General features: G+C 43.0%; 1 protein-coding gene across 1 annotated transcript; it reads left to right on the top strand.

Moving 5' to 3' along the window:
* The first annotated feature begins 8,214 nt into the window (after nt 1-8,214).
* On the top strand, nt 8,215-18,531 carry RTCB (RNA 2',3'-cyclic phosphate and 5'-OH ligase). Its single transcript, XM_061445073.1, has 12 exons — nt 8,215-8,410; nt 8,508-8,586; nt 9,282-9,349; nt 10,366-10,465; nt 11,708-11,864; nt 12,476-12,632; nt 13,747-13,906; nt 14,226-14,401; nt 15,002-15,190; nt 15,676-15,786; nt 16,480-16,599; nt 17,460-18,531. Exons 1-12 carry the CDS (start codon nt 8,318-8,320, stop codon nt 17,565-17,567), a joined length of 1,518 nt encoding a protein of 505 aa, XP_061301057.1. The 5' UTR covers nt 8,215-8,317; the 3' UTR covers nt 17,568-18,531.
* The last annotated feature ends 219 nt before the right edge of the window (nt 18,532-18,750 follow it).

Below are 18,750 nucleotides of genomic sequence, written 5' to 3'. Positions count from 1 at the left end.
CAAACCTCATGGAGCTCCGTGGACCTGACAATGCAGCTATTCATGCAATGTGTGATGTTGTTTATAACCTGCATAGTGGCTGCCTGTGTGTTGTGTCTGAATGCATTATATTGCACTGATAATTGACTCTTAATTTCTCTTTGATGGTAAAATCCAGCTTTATATGTGATTACTATGAAAAATGCTGTCATGAGCTATTCTTTACATTAAGTGTGGTTGAAGTGGACATATATCAGCCCTATGATCAAAGCTTTTACAGTTCAAAACTTTATTAACCGTGCTTCCTAGCAAGCCCTTACTTTCACATCAATAATAAACTGTTATACTGAGGCCCTCAAGGAGCAGCAATTAGGCTTGAGATCATAGACAAGGATTTTTTTTCTTTTTGGTACGTATTGTACACTGAGAAGTCTTTAACTTGCCATGCATGTTGCTCCTTCACATCTCAACACTCACTACTCCAGCATCACTCCTCACCCCCTGTCTAGTTCTCTGTTCCCACAGCCAACCTGGCGTCCTGCTTCATAAGGCACTGTGGCTGAGACCTGTCATCTCTTACCACGCACATTGAGATTTCCCTTCCTTCCCCTAACACTGTTGCATATGCCAGTGTTGTCTGCTTGACTGTATGAATTTGGAAAGATAATTCATTTGTGCTCTCTTACCCTATTAGGAGATTTTAAATGATATGCAAGATGGCAGATCCTCAAAGTCATTAATCATCTGACACCCACCAAAATGGGTGGTATTTAAGCAGCTAAAACCTAATGAGGAGAAGAAACACTACCCTTTTACACTCCTATAAAGCCTTTTGTATACTTATTCATGATGTGGGCTACCAGACTCTCACATATTATAAATCAATGCCCTGCCTGTTTGCACAACTGAAGACCTGAGTCAATGAATCCATAACTTACTTTTCTTAATCTAAACTCTCACTTAGAATGACCTCAGCAATTTTCACACCCACAGGTGGTGAGGATGTGGTGCCAACATGCAGCTAGCTGCTCAGGGGAAAGCACAGTAGAGGCCTCTAAGAGGTGGAAGGCATAGGCAAAGCTGAGCTAAGAAACATGGTAGTCCTCAGTTCTGAAACAACAGTCAGCAGGAGGGCAATCTCACCTGTTAACCCTGGAAACACTGGGGATGCCACTGAATCAGTGGGACAAGTGTGGTACAAAATGCGATAGAGACTTTTTTTTTGCTCATGGCATTGTCATGAGATGTGAGATTCTTCTGGACCAGTACTCTCTGGATCCAGAAAGCTGGCAGACAGGTATCAAGCAATAGTCTTGTGCCTCTCTCCATCCAGAGTCATTATCAGGCATGCCAGACTTTGCTGTTTCTGTGTTACACTTCTCCTGTTGTGGCTTGGTGGATGCAATTCAGTTCTCAGCTACCTCATCCCCTGTTTTATTCAAACCTGGTGGTATCTGCATAGCAGTGACAGTACTCCTAATTTTGAGCAAATCCTGAGCAAAGATTGCCACAACCTGTTGCCAGTCCTCTCCTCCCTTTTCTTCTCCCTGCAAAAACAGGTTATGTTGCAACAGGAAAATGCTTCACCTCAATTTGAAGATCAGCTTCTTGTCATAAAAGGAATAACTGTGATCATAAAGCAGCTTCCAACATCCAGGTCCAGCAGACTGTCTCTGATCAGCAAAGCATTTAAGCACATGTTTACCTGGAGGCTGATGATTATAATCCTTAGACTTTCCAGAGCAGTGCTTTTCTGCCTCTGGTTTATGGATCCCTAGAGGCTCATGAACTACTTCTAAGGGGGGCTGAAAGGTACTTAAGAAGAGCAAGTTTCTCACCAAGAGGCTTGTTTTGCTATGGAGAAGGTCCAGACTCCTTCTCAGGAAATAAAGAGACCGAGGACCAATGCCTGAAAGCAGAACAGGTATGACTGAGACAGGCCATGAGCTTTAACAAGCTGGGATGCAACTTCACTCAAAGGACTGAGATCCCAACATCCCTAGGTATGTCTTTGTGATATCTTGCAAACTGATGAGAACTGGTTCTGGAGCCAATCTGATAGGATGCAATCAGCTCCAGAACCAACGTGGAGCAGTGGTGGTGAGCATAGGGCTGAGTTCAAGCTAAGACACCATGCTGAGGGATGGGCATGAGCACAAGCCTCCAGTCTGTGGCTTGTGTCAGCTGGTTTGGAGCAAAAGCAGAACATACTGATGTATGCCTGCAAAATATCTTACAGACTCCTCCTTTGACTGAAAGCTGTGGAAAGCTTGGTGTTTCTTATCTTCTTGGCCATCTGGACAGAACTGACATGAGCTGCTCATTTTTGGCAGGACAAACCTGTATCAGATCCCTTTCTCACAATACTGATTATGAAAAGGCACCTGATTACAGCCCCGAGGACACTGTGCCCACTTCTGCTCCGACCTCCTCCTCCCACGCAATCCCAGCAAAATAAAGAAGCCTGCGAGTGGTAAGCTAACCTGGTCCCATCCAATCTTACTAAGCAAATGTCCCACGTCTGCCCTTCGTCGCTCCATCTACAAATGTGCTGAGATTTACTAAAAATATGTCTAATTCACCTTGCATTTTAACTGGCCATTCAAATCACTTCCAGAAATCTATTATGTGCATTATCATTTTTATTTTCAGCTCAAAGGGATTTTTCTTTCTCATGCAGTCAAGTTCATGTCTACTTTTATAGAAGAAATTGCTATAAATTAAGTTAGCAGCAGTATAAACAGAAGTAATAGATCCCTGTCTCTGTAGTGGCAGCTGACAGCATTATGGAAATGTAAAATGTCTATTTCTGAGTTTATTCTAATGCTGATGAGTTTGCACTGATGTTCGTCTCTCTCATTTCTCATTTTATCACCTCTAATGCTGTGATTTCTGCCTCTCCCCCCTGCCAAGCTTCTCCTTCCTGAGGTTTCATTTAGTCAAGTAAATCCTAAAGGCTATTTTAAAAATGAGCTACAGGAAAATGCTTAGAGTTGTCATGGTGGGTAACACCCTTTTGTTTGAATAACAGAACTTTGTTTTGAAATAATGGAAGTTTCTGCAATTGAATGCATTCAGTCCAATAAAACTATAATCCATTTTACCCTTGAAATATGCTCATAATAGAGTATGCATTTTTGCTTTAAGTCCATTTCAAACTTCCAACCCCTGCTGGTGGACAGCACAAAGAATGTTAAGTAGGAGGGAGAAAGAAGAAATGAAAGTTTGCAGCCCTAAATGCATGAGTGTCTGGATGTGCAAATACATAAAATAGTCTCTTTTTCTTTCATTCTAACTTTCCAGAACCCCAGCTATGTAAAAAAGGCTTTAAAAATGGGTGGAACAGCACCACTTTGAGGAATCTCTTCCACCATAGGGACACTTGTGGGAATAAGAATCAAGTCCTAAATCTTGTGAAAATTTCCAGATACACCAAGCCCCAGGTACCAATTTAAAAAAAAATAATAAATAAAATTCAGTAATTTTACAGGCTGTGTAAGAGGTAACCTTGGAAGAATGTCTATCCAAGACCATGTTTGATGACCCTGAGTTCAGAAGCCTCCACCTCTTTTTGCTGAGCACATCAGCATCTTTTGATTTTGCAAGAGCTTGGTAAAGGTGGTTTTGAAATCAAATGACAAAAGCATGTCTTTTGCAGCAGGTTTGAATACAGGTGCCCCTTTATCCATTTCCAGACCTAACACTCCACTGAAAGGAGCTCTTTTTGGAAGAATAAAAATGTGTGTTGATTTCGGATTTTCATTTTTTCTGTTAGAAGAAGCAATCCATAAGAATCATAATAACCTTTCCCTCCTTTCCCTGTTCCAGAGCTCAGCTTGTCATTGAAGCAGGCAGGGAAGGAACTATTGGACCCACAGAGACCAGATCCTGACTACCTGACTACTTAGTGCTATGGAGCCTCAGTGTCTAAGACTCCTTTTTATGTGAAATTCCATAACAGGGAAACTTAAGGATTGTTCCAGGACAAAATTAGTCTGAACTTTGTAATCCTTTGGGGTATTTGTCTCCTCTCAGCATTTTGCTTTTAGCATGCTATTGAGCAAAACTGACCACAACAGTGGAACAACAGCAGAGCCATTAACAAGATTCCTATTAGCCAGTTTCACCCCTGAGCCAAGGAGTCAACCACTGCTAGTTTCAGAGACAGTCTCTCCTCTTGGCCAAAGTTAAGTTAGTTACCTTGCATTACCTTTGCAGCAGATACCATAAGAACACAGCCACTATTGTGTGTATATACCAGGATCTGTAAGCTACAAACTGGGACAATTCTGGACAAAACCAAGGAATCTGGAGAAAAATCTAAAGAAATCATCCCTTAAAACCCAGCCTTCGTGAAGGCACAAAATGGAGAACATAAAACCTTTGCTAATGAAGAGGCAAGTACTTTCTCACTAGGTATACCTGCCTTTTCATGTCCTGCAAAACTGGGAACTGTGGTTACAAGGAGCACGCCAGAGCAAGCAGTTGTGACCAGTTCAGGGTAAGAGGAGACCAGATATGGCTCTGCTGCCACCTGGTGATTTTTGTAGTCATTTGAGCTTAAGGAGAGATGCTGCAAATCTTGGCAGGGAGCATGAGTTTAGCAGCGCAGGATAATACTTACCTAAAGTGCAAACTTAGCCGTGGTAAAGACAGGAATATGGTGAAAAAAATTCAGTGCTGCATGTCTTCAGAAAATAATGAACATAATGTTGTGTAGGTCCACGTTCAGCCCAAAAGATACTGCTGAAGCATTACTCCTGGCAATTACTGGAGCAAAAACATTTAAGAAATGCTGCAGTTGACATTTATGTGATCATTTGTCTCCCAGGAGCATTTCTTGACAAATTCTCGGAATCCAAATTTGACTTCTGTTTAGGAATATGGCAGGTCTCTGCTTTCCATAATGGCACTGTTGAAATAAAAATGCATTTGCAACTACAGTAATTACACTGGAGTTAACACAGAAATTTCCACCCTTGTTTAGAGCTGGACTAAACTCCTGGACTCCAAGAAACACAAAAGCAGCCATATGGAAGAAAGGTTCCTTCTTTCCTCATCACCAAACTCTCCTTTCTTCTTGTTTCATAAAACAAAAAATAAAAAACCCAGAGATTAATGGTCGCATCTGTTCCAGCACTGCACCTTATATGCCATGTATGTTTCCCACCCCTTCCTTTCCTCATCTCTTCACTTATGTTACAACCTTTCTTTATATGGGAGTTTTTCCATGCATAGAGACATGCTGGTGGTCTGACTTAGCTGCCGTCTCCTCCTCCTTGGAGGTGATTAAACTGAACTGAAAACTCTTGCTGGAGGCATAACATCGATTTGTATAATAGCACTGCAATATCCCACATCCCCACTCAGTGCATTCTGCTTCTCTTTAACCACTAATTTTGTCCATCCAGAGAAACTATTCATTTGCTGAATGTGCTGAAAATATGCAAACACACTTAATAGAAAAGGAAGAATGTCTATTGCTTTTCTCCTTGTTTGAACTTTGATGCTATCCTCCTCCTCCCACCTATCAGAGCTTATAATTTACCACTGCTATTTCCAGGACAAATGCATCTAAAGAGTCCTAAATTTCAGCTCAGTAATAGGATTGCTAAATCCAAATATAGAATGATCCAAATAAATATATAGAGGTTTTAGCCCAGCCTCACTCATTTTACTAGAACACTGCTGGGGGGGGGGGGGGGGGGGGGTGTTGAGCTGTGCTAATTTGCAAATTTCTTGGTAATAATCATCTTTTCTTCAGGTTCCTTCAACTGGAAACTAATGCATTTCAGGGAGGAAAATGTGAAGAAAACAGCAACAACTGAAAGTCTCAGTAGGGGAGGTTTTCAGATTTGCTTTTCATTTGGCCATTTATTTCTTCAGAAAGAAGCAAGCAGCTCAACTAAATAAAAAATAAACCTTCTTGCTTATGAAATCTAGCAGACAATACAATTGTCTCTCAAGTGGTGTGGTAAAAGCTTCCATTACTTGAGACATTCAACCATGAATCGAATTTAGGACCATAAACCATCCCATTCTTTCTGTGCTCCAAGTGCAGCACCAACACTCAATAGCCTTACCAAGCTGGTACTGTTAAAAAGAGAAGTGAGTCATGACTGTGATGTATGCTGACACAATCTCTTTGCTTCTCTCTAGGTAAGTATGACTAAGGGTTGTATCCTTCATAGAAATTAACAGCTTTTTTCCTTCTTTGGGACTCCTCCAGTCTGAAACCTTAAATACAAAACATCAAATTATTCCCTATGTTTCTCACTCAAATAAATGTGTGGCACACAAACCTTTGTGCCTTATTTGGGACCAGAATATCTTGGGAGAACAATTTATTCTCCCTTGTATAGTGTACAAGTGATGAGTACACAGCCCATCCACATGCAAGGATTTGAGGTTCACTGGGAGGCTGGTCAGACTGTAACAGCTTCAGCACCCCCAGACAATGCTGAAAACTCCCAATTTCCATCTAGATAGCCATCAGAGGAAGAAAAAAAAATCAAAATATGGTTGCACAGTTGCAGTGACCTATGAGCTGAAGGAGCTTCCACTCTGATTCATCTCGGAGCACCTCAGCTTCTTCTGTAGCTTTGTGATGCAGGTAGCACAGAAAATGTCCTCATTGCAAGTGGAGCCCATGTTTTTACTTATACTTCAGACCCACACTGTCTCCACATAAAAAAAAAGCCCAGAAAGCTCAGCTTTATGACTCCTTTGTCTTTTTGGTGTAAAATATAGTTAAAATTCATTTTATAGAGGCCTTCCCTCCTATGTCTTTCCCAGCATTAGCTCACTTATGGCCCAGACTGCAGACTTCTCAGTTACATAGCTCTCTTGTACCATGTCACAATGCCACAGGCCCTTATTTTTAGGTTCTCCTGTAACCCAAAAGAGTGACCTTGAGTTAATATTTATTTCAGCTTGTGGCACAGTGAGAGGTGAGGCTTTTTTTAAGCAAGTTTGCTAACAAACACTATTACAACCACACAAAAATAGTCACTGTATCCCTGACCAGCTATATCTACCCCAAGGCCAAGGACTAGTTGCTTTTAGATAGCTGGGGAAAGGTTAGTTTATGGCTCCATGTGGTACAGTTTCTCTTTCCCTTGTGTAATGATTCCCAAAATACCTCAGCACTCCAAGGTCTTTTCACCATGATGTGTGTCCCTGTACACATAAGCCAAATGACCAGGATAAACATTCTCTCTCTAATAAATGTTAGAAGAAAGATGGTACAGCCCTGCAGTAGCTAGGGCATGTTGGAGAACCAAAGCGAGATTGAAGTCAGCTCCAGACCTCACGTGATCAGCACCCCAAAGCTGGGTGGTACCCCATCCTGCAAGCCAGTATCACAGAGCGCTACCCACCTAAAACAGTCCCTCCTCCACATCACACGTGCTGCAGTCACAGAGGAAACCTAGAGCTGAGCAGGCTCTGTCCTCATCCCCATCAAAGTCATAACTCCCCAAAGGGCATCACCTACACATGGCAACCTCCGGACATGCCACCAACACAGCAATCCAACTTTCCTTCACCACCTGAAACTCCATCTGCACACTGTGCTTAGGGCAGTGCTCTCAGGCAGACTACAAACCACCACACAGAGTGCAAACGTCCAGCCCCTGCTCCTAAACCTAAGCGCTCAGGACAGAAACCTGGTGATGGGCGTCACCTTCACATGGTGACCTCCAGAACAGTGCCACCAGCATGGCAATCCACCTTTTCATAGCCACCTAAAACTCCATCTGTGCACTAGCACACGCCACTCGCTCCTTAATCGGAGTCCTTTTCAAGCCAGGACTGAGCAGCAAAAAGCTGAGTCCCTCATGGGGAGAAACGCAATTGCTGATGGGGTGCAAGCAGGCTTTGCTTGAATGCAGCTGCGCAAACCCCACGCACCCACCTGCAGCAGAGCAGGAGCTAAACGTCTGCAGGCTGACACTGCCCTACCCCAGGGCGCCGGTCTCTTCTCACAGGTAATAAGTGACAGTCAAGCCCTGAGGGAGAGACAGTGCCTGAGTAAGCCGGACGGCCTCGGGCCGGCCGCAGACTTGAATGCTACAAGCTGGCGGCCTCCCCCAGTGCATCCCAGCCCTGACGCGGCCAGCCCGCTGTTGCACCTCAGTTTTTACCGCGCCTCTCCCGAGGAAAGGCGGCTCCCACCGGGGGGCGCCGGCGGCCAACAGCTCAGCAGGAAGTTTGACCCTCGGAGGCTCCCGTCTGCTGCGCGTCTCGGCGTGGCCCTCGGCGGCCGCCGTCCGTTCGTGCTTCGCTGCGGTGGTGGCGGCTGTGCTGACGGGGAGCAGGAGGCAGGAGCGGCGCCGCCATGAGCCGCAGCTACAATGATGAGCTGCAGTACCTGGACAAGATCGACAAGAACTGCTGGCGGATCAAGAAGGGCTTCGTGCCCAACATGCATGTGCGTGGGGGTGGGGGAACCCAAACGGGGGGACTGGGACGCGATTGGGGTGTCCCGGCCTGGTGCCGGTCGCCATCCCTGACAGCTCTCCCTGCAGGTGGAGGGTGTTTTCTACGTGAACGACCCGCTGGAGAAGCTGATGTTCGAGGAGCTGCGCAATGCCTGCCGCGGAGGAGGTGAGTATGGTAGGAGGAGAGAGCGCGGGGCCTCTGCCCCGGGACTACACTCACACGCTCCTTGCTGTGGCCTCTCTGAGGGCCTGGATCACATCGAGCTGCCCGTGGGTCCTGAGGGGGCCAGAGTGTAGCAGGGACAATGGGGCGGGCCCGGTGTATGCCCCGGGTGGCACGTGTGGAGGGACAGCAAACAGGGATGAGTTCTCTCACTTTGCCAGCCACTGCGTGCCAGGCATGTCACCTACAGCTGTGGTGTGTCGTATTCCTAGATCAGATGTGTAGGCACAGACTTGGTGGTTGTGCTCCAGAGCATTCCTGAATGCCTGCTGTCAGAATTTGCTTTAGTGGGGCTGTAACTTAGGCTTATCTGCTCTGTGTGGGGCTGAAGTGCAGGGCTGGATCCAGATGTGACAGCTGGCATGTTACTAACAGTGTGGCGGTTAGCACGCTTCTGTTGTGAGCATGGATCGGTCTGCAGTGGTACTAACACAGCAAGAGAACATTAGCATAATACCTCATGTAATTAAGCTGCAGATCGTGCATAATGGCAGGTGCTTTATGCCAGATTGCAATACTTGCTGGTAACTGACTTCTGACTTGCCACTGTTTTGAGCAACTTGTTTATGAAGTGCTCCATTGTGATTATTGTGGTAAATCATCAGATTACTTACCTTTTGGTTTTGATTCTTCTTCAGGTGCAGGTGGCTTTTTGCCTGCTATGAAACAGATTGGGAATGTGGCGGCGTTACCCGGCATTGTTCATGTGAGTAACTGCTCTTAAAATTTGTGCTTTCTTTGGTTTCTGTTTGCCAGGGATTTATTTCCAACCCAAGAGATTTCTTGGTGGTGGCAAGAATCGGCAAAAGAAGCACATATCCCACTGAAAAACTATTGTATAGTGACCATTTAATGCACATTGAGAAGTTCCGGTTTCTGACAGGCTCCTGTGTATTTGGGGCTTTATGTTTGTTTGCTCAAATAGGTTGTGGAATGCGGTTTGTGGCATCCTAATCTAGCTTGGCATGTTTAGATATCCTTTGGACTTGTGTAGAAGCATATTCTTACTTTCTCTAATAAGTAATAATATGAAAAGGTTCCTTGAAAAAGATTGGTTTCTTGTCCTGTCCTCTCAGGATATCATCCTAAAAATGATGACTTGTTCCTGCCTATAGGGTGCAGTCTTTGGTCATTGTTCAGTGACAGATAGGAAGAGAAAATGCTGACTGTTTTAAGATTCTGTTCCATAGCATTGAACTCTTCCCTTGTTACATTTGCAGTATTTAAATATTGCGGATGCCTCCAGATGGAACTTGGTAAAGATGAACTCTTCCTCACTTTCATGTCTCTGCTTTATGCTGCCAGTAAGCTATTGCCTGCATAAGTTTTGAATGCAAGAACTCTTTAGTCCAAGCAAAAGCTAGGTTAGAATTCATCTTGAGATTACAATTCCTACATTTAAGTGCTTAAGTTCCCCTTAGGTTTTCTTGAGATCTGGTCAGCAGAGCCAGTAGGGCTTCTCACATGACTGGCCACTGGGTGTTTGCTTCAGAGTGAGATCTGTACTCTGCTTTATTTGATGGTCCTGTAACTGCAGAAGTTTAGATACTTACTTGACCTGAACCAATGTGTTTATTTCATCCACATCTGAAAATCCATTGTCTTTTTGGTATATTTGTTTACTAATGTGACAACCAGTGCCACAAAGCAAAACGTAACCAAGATGACACTGTGCAGCGTAGAGTTTCATACAACTTTACAATCCCCTTCCTTCTCTTTCAGAGATCTATAGGTCTTCCAGATGTCCACTCTGGCTATGGGTTTGCCATTGGCAACATGGCTGCCTTCGATATGAATGATCCTGAAGCAGTGGTTTCACCAGGTAAGGATGACTGACTTCATTTGCACTGAGAAATACCTGGGATGGCACAAAACCACTTTATGAAATGACAGGTCTTTACTTCATATACAGAACCAAAGCAAAAAAAAAAAAAAAAAATAGGGAGTTAAAAGATGCCTAATTCTTGCATTCAGAATCTGTATTCTTTATGGAGCAGGTGATTACACTGAAAACATCTAAACGGTGAAGAGAGAATAGCCCTTTTGTTTATGGCTTGGGCTCATGATATCCCTCAGTTTTGAAGGAAGAAGAGGAGGCTTTCAACTTGGGCTTCACCAGGTTGATAAAAACCTGATTATTTTCCTTGAGCAATGTTTGAAAACTTCTATTGAGAATATTTCTACTCTTGATTAAAAATGTGACTTTAAAATATGTCCATCTTTTTAATCAACACCTGGGTCTTTAATTACTGGTGGTCTGGAGATGCTTTTGTGGTTGTCATGAAATGTGATAGTCATGTTTCAGGTTTGCTTCAGTCAGTTCCAGTGTTTCTGATTGGCTCAAACCCAAGATCTCTTAGTCTGGTATCCCCACCTCTGACACTAGTTAATACCAGCACCTTCATACTAAAGGTGGCATGAGTGATCTTTCACATTAGGCCTCCCCTGCAGTATTTATTTTTATTAAATAGTAAGAGTTAAGCAAAACACTAAGCACTGAAGTTTAATATTCCTTGTAAGTATTTATCACTTGTTATAGCTAGTTATTATTATTCCAGTGAAGATGCAAAAAGGACTTGCTTTTGAGAACATCTTACAGCAGGGAGCCATGCTAAGATCTGTCACTTCTGACCTTAGGCAGAAGAACAGGAACATCCTCTCTACTTTCTGTGGGCAGCATATTTTATAATTGTGTCTACTTTGTCAACTTGCTGGAGCAACTTGGTAGATGCAGAGCTCTATAGGTAAATGTACAACTATGTCTGCAGAGCATATGCTTAAGACTGAAAAACCAAGGTTTTTTTAAGAGTTTTCCGGTTCTTTTCAAGACTACATTTTTGGCTGTCTTGAAATCTGAGGCTCCATATAATTCTATAAAGATGATGCTTACTGCAGTTCTGCTTTTTTTTTTTTCCCCCAGTATTGTGTCAGAAAGAAGGTGTAAGATCACAATGTTCAGTGCTGCTCCCTGTCAGAGGGACACTGATTTAAGATGAATATTCAGCAAGTGCTCAGCATCAGCACGCTTTCTTTATTAACTTCATGGCTTTTTCCACACTTCTAGGTGGTGTCGGATTTGACATCAACTGTGGTGTCCGCTTACTGCGTACAAATTTGGATGAAAGTGATGTGCAGCCTGTGAAAGAGCAGCTTGCCCAGGCTATGTTTGACCATATTCCTGTTGGTGTTGGCTCAAAAGGTGTCATCCCCATGAATGCCAAGTAAGAGACTGATGTTGTGCACCCATTACTGGAGGGTACATCTCTGGTGTTTATTTTGATGACAGATTCATCAGTGAGAGACTTTAAGAAAGAAAAAGTAGTTCTCTTTCCAGAAAACTCTTTCCAGTCTTTCTGCATATGTGCTTCACCAGGAGGACTGTTATAATCATCAGTGCACAAAGTCAGGTGTTTATTCCCCCATTTAAAACCCGATAATAACTTAAAGTTCTTGAAAGGTTCTTATTTCTTCTGACAGAAAACCTCCATGAACCTTAAGGTATCCTTTTTAAAAGGATGAGAGAGAAAATAGGCTATTCCCCACACAACAAAGAGGAGAAAGTAATAGCCCATCTGAAGTTAATATATTTGTAGAACATTTTCATGAAGTATTAAGATGTTGAACCCCTTACTAGAAGTTAGGGGCTCATCATAAAATCATAGAATTATTTAGTTTGGATGGGATCTCTTGAGATCATCTCTTACAGCTCCTTGCATGAAGGAAAGCTAACTAAAGGTAGGTCTAACAAGTTACATCAGATTGATCAGGGCCATATCCAGTGGCGTTTTGAGTATATCCAAGGATAACCTATGTGGGTGTTTGATAATTGCAGGGATTTGGAAGAGGCACTAGAGATGGGTGTGGACTGGTCTCTCAGGGAGGGCTATGCCTGGGCAGAGGACAAGGAGCACTGTGAGGAATATGGAAGGATGCTGCAGGCCGATCCCAACAAGGTCTCCTCAAGAGCAAAGAAAAGGGGCCTGCCTCAGGTAATACTGTGTTTCTGGAGGGCTGTAAGGACTCCCAGGGTTCAATTATAAAGGTTAGCAAGTAGTTCTCTAATTTTGTGTCTTTTCTTGAAATTCTGCTTAGCATTTCTGGGTAGGGAGAAAGGTGAGATGGTGCAGCCGTTTCTGAATAACTCTTGACAGAGCTTAAACATAGGGAAGTGATACTGGACATACCCAAGGTCCCTGAGGCCATCTTTCATCAGTTAACACCTGGGACTGGAATTCATGTTCAGTGGCATTTCCCTATCCAGATGGAGTTTTGTTTTTAAGAAGTGGGCAAGTTACTCTGCAACTTTTCTTCTTGCTTGCTCAGCAAGTTAATAGCATGCTGAAGAAGGATGTAATAATAAATAGAACTAGCGCATAACTTTCAATTGCAGTTCAAGGGCAGGATTTCATTTCTATACATAGTGTCTCTTTGCTCTGTGTGGAACACTTTTGAGATGGCTATACTAATGCTACATTTATAAAGCTTTCTTTTATATGATGAGTTTTATGAACTGTGGTACTCCAAGATAATAGCATTCTAACCTGACAGTAATCTTCCATCCTCAGTTTTCACATTTGCCTTGCAAGTAAATGATCATCTATTACGGAGTTTGAAAAATTTGGTCTTGGAAATTGAATATCTTGCTTTAACCTACTGAAAGGTTCAAAGTACGTAATTAACAGGATGTTGTAACTTACTTGGTTACAACTCCACAAGGATAAGACTATATGTCTGTCTTGTGTATACAAATTGAAGGTAAATTCCCAATACTCTGTACTCTTCCCATCTTTCAACTAAGCCTGAGTAAGTTGGAAAAAAGTGGTGGCAGAGGCTGTAGATCCTGGTCCTTCTGTTTAATTGCAGTCTTGTTCCCAATGGTAAAAATCGTTATAAATCTGAACAAAGAGGACAGTCATGATGCTGCTGTGTTCTACTTCCTTTCAGTTGATATGGGGATTTGTGGTTTTTTTTTTCCTAGGAAAACTTCTAAAATCAAAACCTTGGTGTAGAAATTTGCCCTACTGCCCATATTCCCATAGCTCACGCCTCTGCTCCCAGAGGCTGCTTTACTAGCACTTCTAATCAATGTGTTGTGGTTTGTAGCTGGGGACCCTGGGAGCTGGAAATCATTACGCCGAGATCCAGGTTGTGGATGACATTTACAATGAATATGCTGCCAGGAAGATGGGCATTGACCACAAAGGGCAGGTGTGTGTGATGATCCACAGTGGCAGCAGAGGTCTGGGCCACCAAGTTGCTACAGGTATGATCTGACTGGCATAGGTAACTGGAGTGAAGCAAACTCTTCAGCTGATCTTGTCCTTGACAGTAAACTCCAGCACCAAAAAGCATTTCTTAGAGTGCAATTGCAGAGTCTACTCTGAATTGCCTTGACAGGGGTTGTATATTTGCAAACAATTGATAAGGTTCTGCCACAGATTAGCTTTTGCATTTGAGAAGACACCATAGGTTTGACCCTCAGACAGATGAGCTCAATTTTAAAATGTAAATTATAGTCATCCATCTCAACAGATTGAAACAAAATTAGGAAGTCACTTAGTCTTACTGTGTTTATTCCCCAGATGCATTGGTGGCTATGGAAAAAGCTATGAAACGGGACAAAATCATAGTGAATGATCGCCAGCTGGCATGTGCCAGGATTTCTTCCGCAGAGGGGCAGGATTACTTGAAGGGAATGGCAGCTGCTGGAAACTATGCCTGGGTCAACCGCTCTTCTATGACTTTTCTAACAAGACAGGTAGGACCAGAGTTGTCTCTGATGCAGAGATTTTGGTTTGCATCTCCTGCTTTATCCCAGGCATACGGAACACAGAGCAGCTGCTGTGTTTAATGCGATTTTCATTTTTGTGCTTCTTAAACTGTGTTTTCTGGAGAGACTTACACAAAGCTGCAGTCATTACAGTCTGTATAAATCCTTTCAACATCACTGTATTGTACTTGCAGAAGCCCCTTAAGCAATATTTTTGAAAATGCCTTCAACTGGAAGAAGAGGATACAAGAAAATTGTTTTTACACTGCTAAAGCCATCTTTTCAGAGTTGCAAGAATTTATCTTGTCAGTATCTGGCTGAATTCCAGCATTAAAGCTGCCAATGGGCAGATAAACAATCTAGATAGTCCAGTTCTGTCACACACACATTTGTTGTATGGAATGCCATTCTGACTGAATTCAACTGATGTTTCTTATGTGCCATGCCAAGTGTTTAGGTCACTGACTTACCATATGAAACACTTTCAAGCAAATTTCTTCCTTTTAATTCTAAACAGATTGTAACTCTTCTACATATATATAGCGGTTATCTTTTTGTAGTTCACATCCTGTTTTGCTCTCTTTTTAGGCCTTTGCCAAAGTCTTCAATACAACCCCAGATGACCTTGATATGCATGTTATCTATGATGTGTCTCACAACATTGCCAAAGTAGAGCAACATGTAGTGGATGGAAAGGAGCGGACTCTGCTGGTGCACAGAAAGGGATCAACCAGGGCCTTCCCTCCTCACCATCCTCTTATTGCTGTTGATTATCAAGTAAGTTTAACTTTGGGAGAAGTAAATTGGAAGACAGTTCTGGATGGCTCAGGCAATTCATCTCTGTCCCCGACGGAGATCTAATGCTGTGAGTTCCCTTTATGAGCTAACAGCACTGGAACCCTAGTGGGATGGCAATATTCTGCTTGTCTGAGTGTTAGATCTTTGGGGCACTGAGCTCTCTCTTCTGCTTCACACCCACAAAGGCTGGAATATCATGAAGGGAAAGAAGTGTTTCATACCTAGGGCAGGCTTCAGTGATTTGCCTTGTCTTTCTGTTGGACACAAGTCTTTTGATCTGCTTGTCTGCATCTTTCAATACAGTTAGTTCTCTAGCATCCTTGATACCAACCACCCAAGGCAAGCAGGAATGCTCTGGGGGAATGTGAATCTGACTTCATTTTCTGGAGATATGGTTCCTTTCAGACTTTTATTAGGAATGAGTTTAAGGCTTTTTCTTGTGACTTAAAACTTTGCATCCACAGCTGACTGGACAGCCTGTTTTGATCGGCGGGACGATGGGCACCTGTAGCTATGTTCTTACTGGCACAGAACAAGGCATGACTGAGACCTTCGGAACTACTTGCCATGGAGCTGTAAGTCAAAAAGTGATAGGAAGGGAATGGAATGTGACTATCTTTCAGAGAACAGGGTTGTTCAAGTGTCATACAATGTGTGATTCATCATTTCGTCATATCGCTAGAGAGTAGTCTTGCCACAGTAATCCCAGCCCAGGAGGACTGCAGTCTATAAGTCCTTTATGTTACCGAGTAGTTTTGACTACTTCTGCAGAAAATTTAGGGGGCAAGGTAAATGAATGATGTGGATGAAGATGTGGAGAATGAGCTCCTTTTACCAAATTCTGGCATCTGTGAGCTAACAAGGATTAACTGTGCTGAGGCTGTCCATATAAAACTCCTCAGTAGTTAGAATAAGGTATTTCCTTTCCTACAATTTACAGTGTGAGAGGATGACTGAGGAAGAGAAATAGCTTCGAGTAAGATTTTGACTTCTGCACACTGTCTGACAAGTGGTGTAGGTAGAAAGACACTTGCAGACTAGTATGTTAGACACATGGAGCTTTCCTCGCCATCATACCAGATGTGTGATTCTGCAGGAGCCCATCACCTAAAGTCTAAATTAATTTCTTGTTTTGTGGCTTACTGTGGTCTATGCTCTCAGCCATTCTGTGTTTACTTATAATGTAATCATGTTTTTCTTTAATAAGAAAGAGTTCTGGTTTTGCAAACCACTAAAAACAATTGTAACTAACAAAATTGCTGTCTTAGGGTCGCGCGCTGTCCCGAGCCAAATCTCGACGTAACTTGGACTTCCAGGATGTATTGGACAAGCTGGCTGACATGGGCATTGCCATCCGTGTGGCTTCTCCCAAACTGGTCATGGAGGAAGTAAGTTTAATACTTCATTATCTGAGAGTAAAAAGGGGGTCTTGCTCTTTAGCTTAATGCCCATCCCTTACTCATTTTTTAGCAGGGCTATGTGATTGCTAGTACCCTAAATATAGAGCTTCAGCTGTTTAACTTTTTGAAAATAAGATGAAATGTATTCCCTGTCCTTAAAATCCTGCTGAAAGGGGAGATGCCTGTTTGACAGGTTTTGGGGGTATATCTTTTTCATCTTCTGCCTGGCAGTAGGGTAATTACTAATTGACCCTGAGAAGTCTTTGTGTGAGCATCATGAAAATAGTTGTAAGAGATCTGCCTCTTTTAAGATGAATTTCTATAGTTGGTCAAGAAGAAGAGAACTCTAAATGCTAGATACTTTGAATATTATGACTTCCAGTTCCTCTACAGAATGTCTTTTCTGTTCACAACCTCATTCATAGAATCGTGTTAATCATTTGGAAGTATGCTGTTAGCACTGTTGGTGTTACAGTCTCTATAAGAGCAGCTTCCATGTCAAAATGCTGGAGGGGGAACCCTGATTCCTGTCACTAAGGGACAGTGAAGATAAATCTTAAAGGCTATCTGTAAGGAGGAAGCTGGAGTCAGTTCCTGCCAGATAATGAGGCCTGACATTCTCACATGCTAGTGGACTGGATTATCTGAGAATATAGGGAAAGCTGAACCAGCATAGCTAGTATTTTATTTGAAATATGGTGAAAGCTTATTTGGAAACCTAAGTGTCTCACAGATTTCTCATATGTAAGGCAGCCAGACAGAGGGGCTGTCAAAAGCCTACATCTAGCTTCCTGTGACTTCGGGTTGTTTTGTCTTTTGTTTTACTCCCTTCTCTCTTCCTCCTCCAGGCACCAGAATCTTATAAGAATGTGACAGATGTGGTTAATACCTGCCATGCAGCTGGCATCAGCAAAAAAGCCATTAAACTGAGACCTATTGCTGTTATAAAAGGTTAGGAACTGTCAAGGCATCAGAAACTCGCCGACATCTCCAGGCCTTACAAAACTGACTAGAACCATCGTCTTCCCACACCTCTTGGACTCTGTAGGACACTCAGATATCACAGCCCTGTTCTGGACACACAACAGTTGAGAATACCCCTATTTTTAACCACTCCTAGGAATAATTAATGGCCCCCTCCTTGTACGGTGCTCTTTTCTTGTGAGGAAAGGGCAAAGAAATAAGTAAGTCTTGGTTTTTATATGCAGTTCCTCCTCCATTTGCCTGATGATTCCACAGGCAGAACTTCAGGCTTGCCTGAGTTGTCACTAATTGCTGTGCTGCAAGACCACCTCTCACAGTGAAGATAGCATACGAACCAGACCTGCTGTCTCCACACATGAGTGCCTGATGCTCTTTCAGCATATGGAAGTACTCTGTTAGGCAGGGTATAGCCCTCCTGGGGAGGGAGAGGTTGCTCTGTTTGCAGATACCTTTATGCATTGTCTCTATTGTTCCATGTTTTGTGGCAAATGGGTAAGAAATCTGGAGTTGGGAGTGGTCTTCTGCTTGGGTTGAGAGGGACTAGCTAGGCTCCAGGCACACTCCTTCCCTCTGCCTGCACCCTCTCCCGTTTAACACAGCACCTGGTGTACTTGGCTCAGTACAAGAAGGTGTTCCATGGTCTTTCTGGAAATGACAGTAGGACTGAGTATGTTGCTTTGAGAAGTTTTGTTTGCCCAGTAAAAGTTGTGACTTCACAACTGTAGATGTGCTAATCCAACATTTTGCAAATTTGTATGTAAAAATTGGGTTGGATAATATTGCTCACTGTGTCCTAAAGTCCAGTTGCAGGTTCAGGCGCAGTATGATGTAACTTCTGATGTTTCTTTTGCTTTCATTAACCAAGACTCGAGGGGAAGCTGACCATTACCACTGGATCATTTTGGAGTTTACAAATAAAATGGGAAGATGGACACAGCAGTGTTTGTTTGTCATGTTTGTTCTGTGGCTAAAATGTCTGTTTTCCACTTTTAAGTACGTACGTGAGCTTGAAACCCATCATTTTGTGACTTCAGCTGATGGATCTTGCAAAGAAATGTGCAGATGGCATAACTGCTTGCAGGCTATAGTAAGAGAAGGGCCACACAGTGCTGTTTTCTCAGCTTGGTTATGATAAGCTTATGATGGCTATGATTT

This window comes from Pezoporus flaviventris, unplaced genomic scaffold, assembly GCF_033815535.1.
Source record: "Pezoporus flaviventris isolate CSIRO_AGI_PZ_B2104156 unplaced genomic scaffold, CSIRO_AGI_Pfla_v1 ptg000002l, whole genome shotgun sequence".
Classification (NCBI taxonomy): domain Eukaryota; kingdom Metazoa; phylum Chordata; class Aves; order Psittaciformes; family Psittacidae; genus Pezoporus; species Pezoporus flaviventris.
This window is presented reverse-complemented; position numbering and strand designations above follow the sequence as displayed.

Excerpts from the sequence above, each read along its gene's own strand:
- RTCB (XM_061445073.1), top strand. The coding sequence starts at position 8,318 with ATGAGCCGCAGCTACAATGATGAGCTGCAGTACCTGGACAAGATCGAC. Across the intron at positions 8,411-8,507 it reads GCTTCGTGCCCAACATGCAT|GTGGAGGGTGTTTTCTACGT; the intron begins GTGCGTGGGGGT and ends CTCTCCCTGCAG. Across the intron at positions 9,350-10,365 it reads CGTTACCCGGCATTGTTCAT|AGATCTATAGGTCTTCCAGA; the intron begins GTGAGTAACTGC and ends CTTCTCTTTCAG.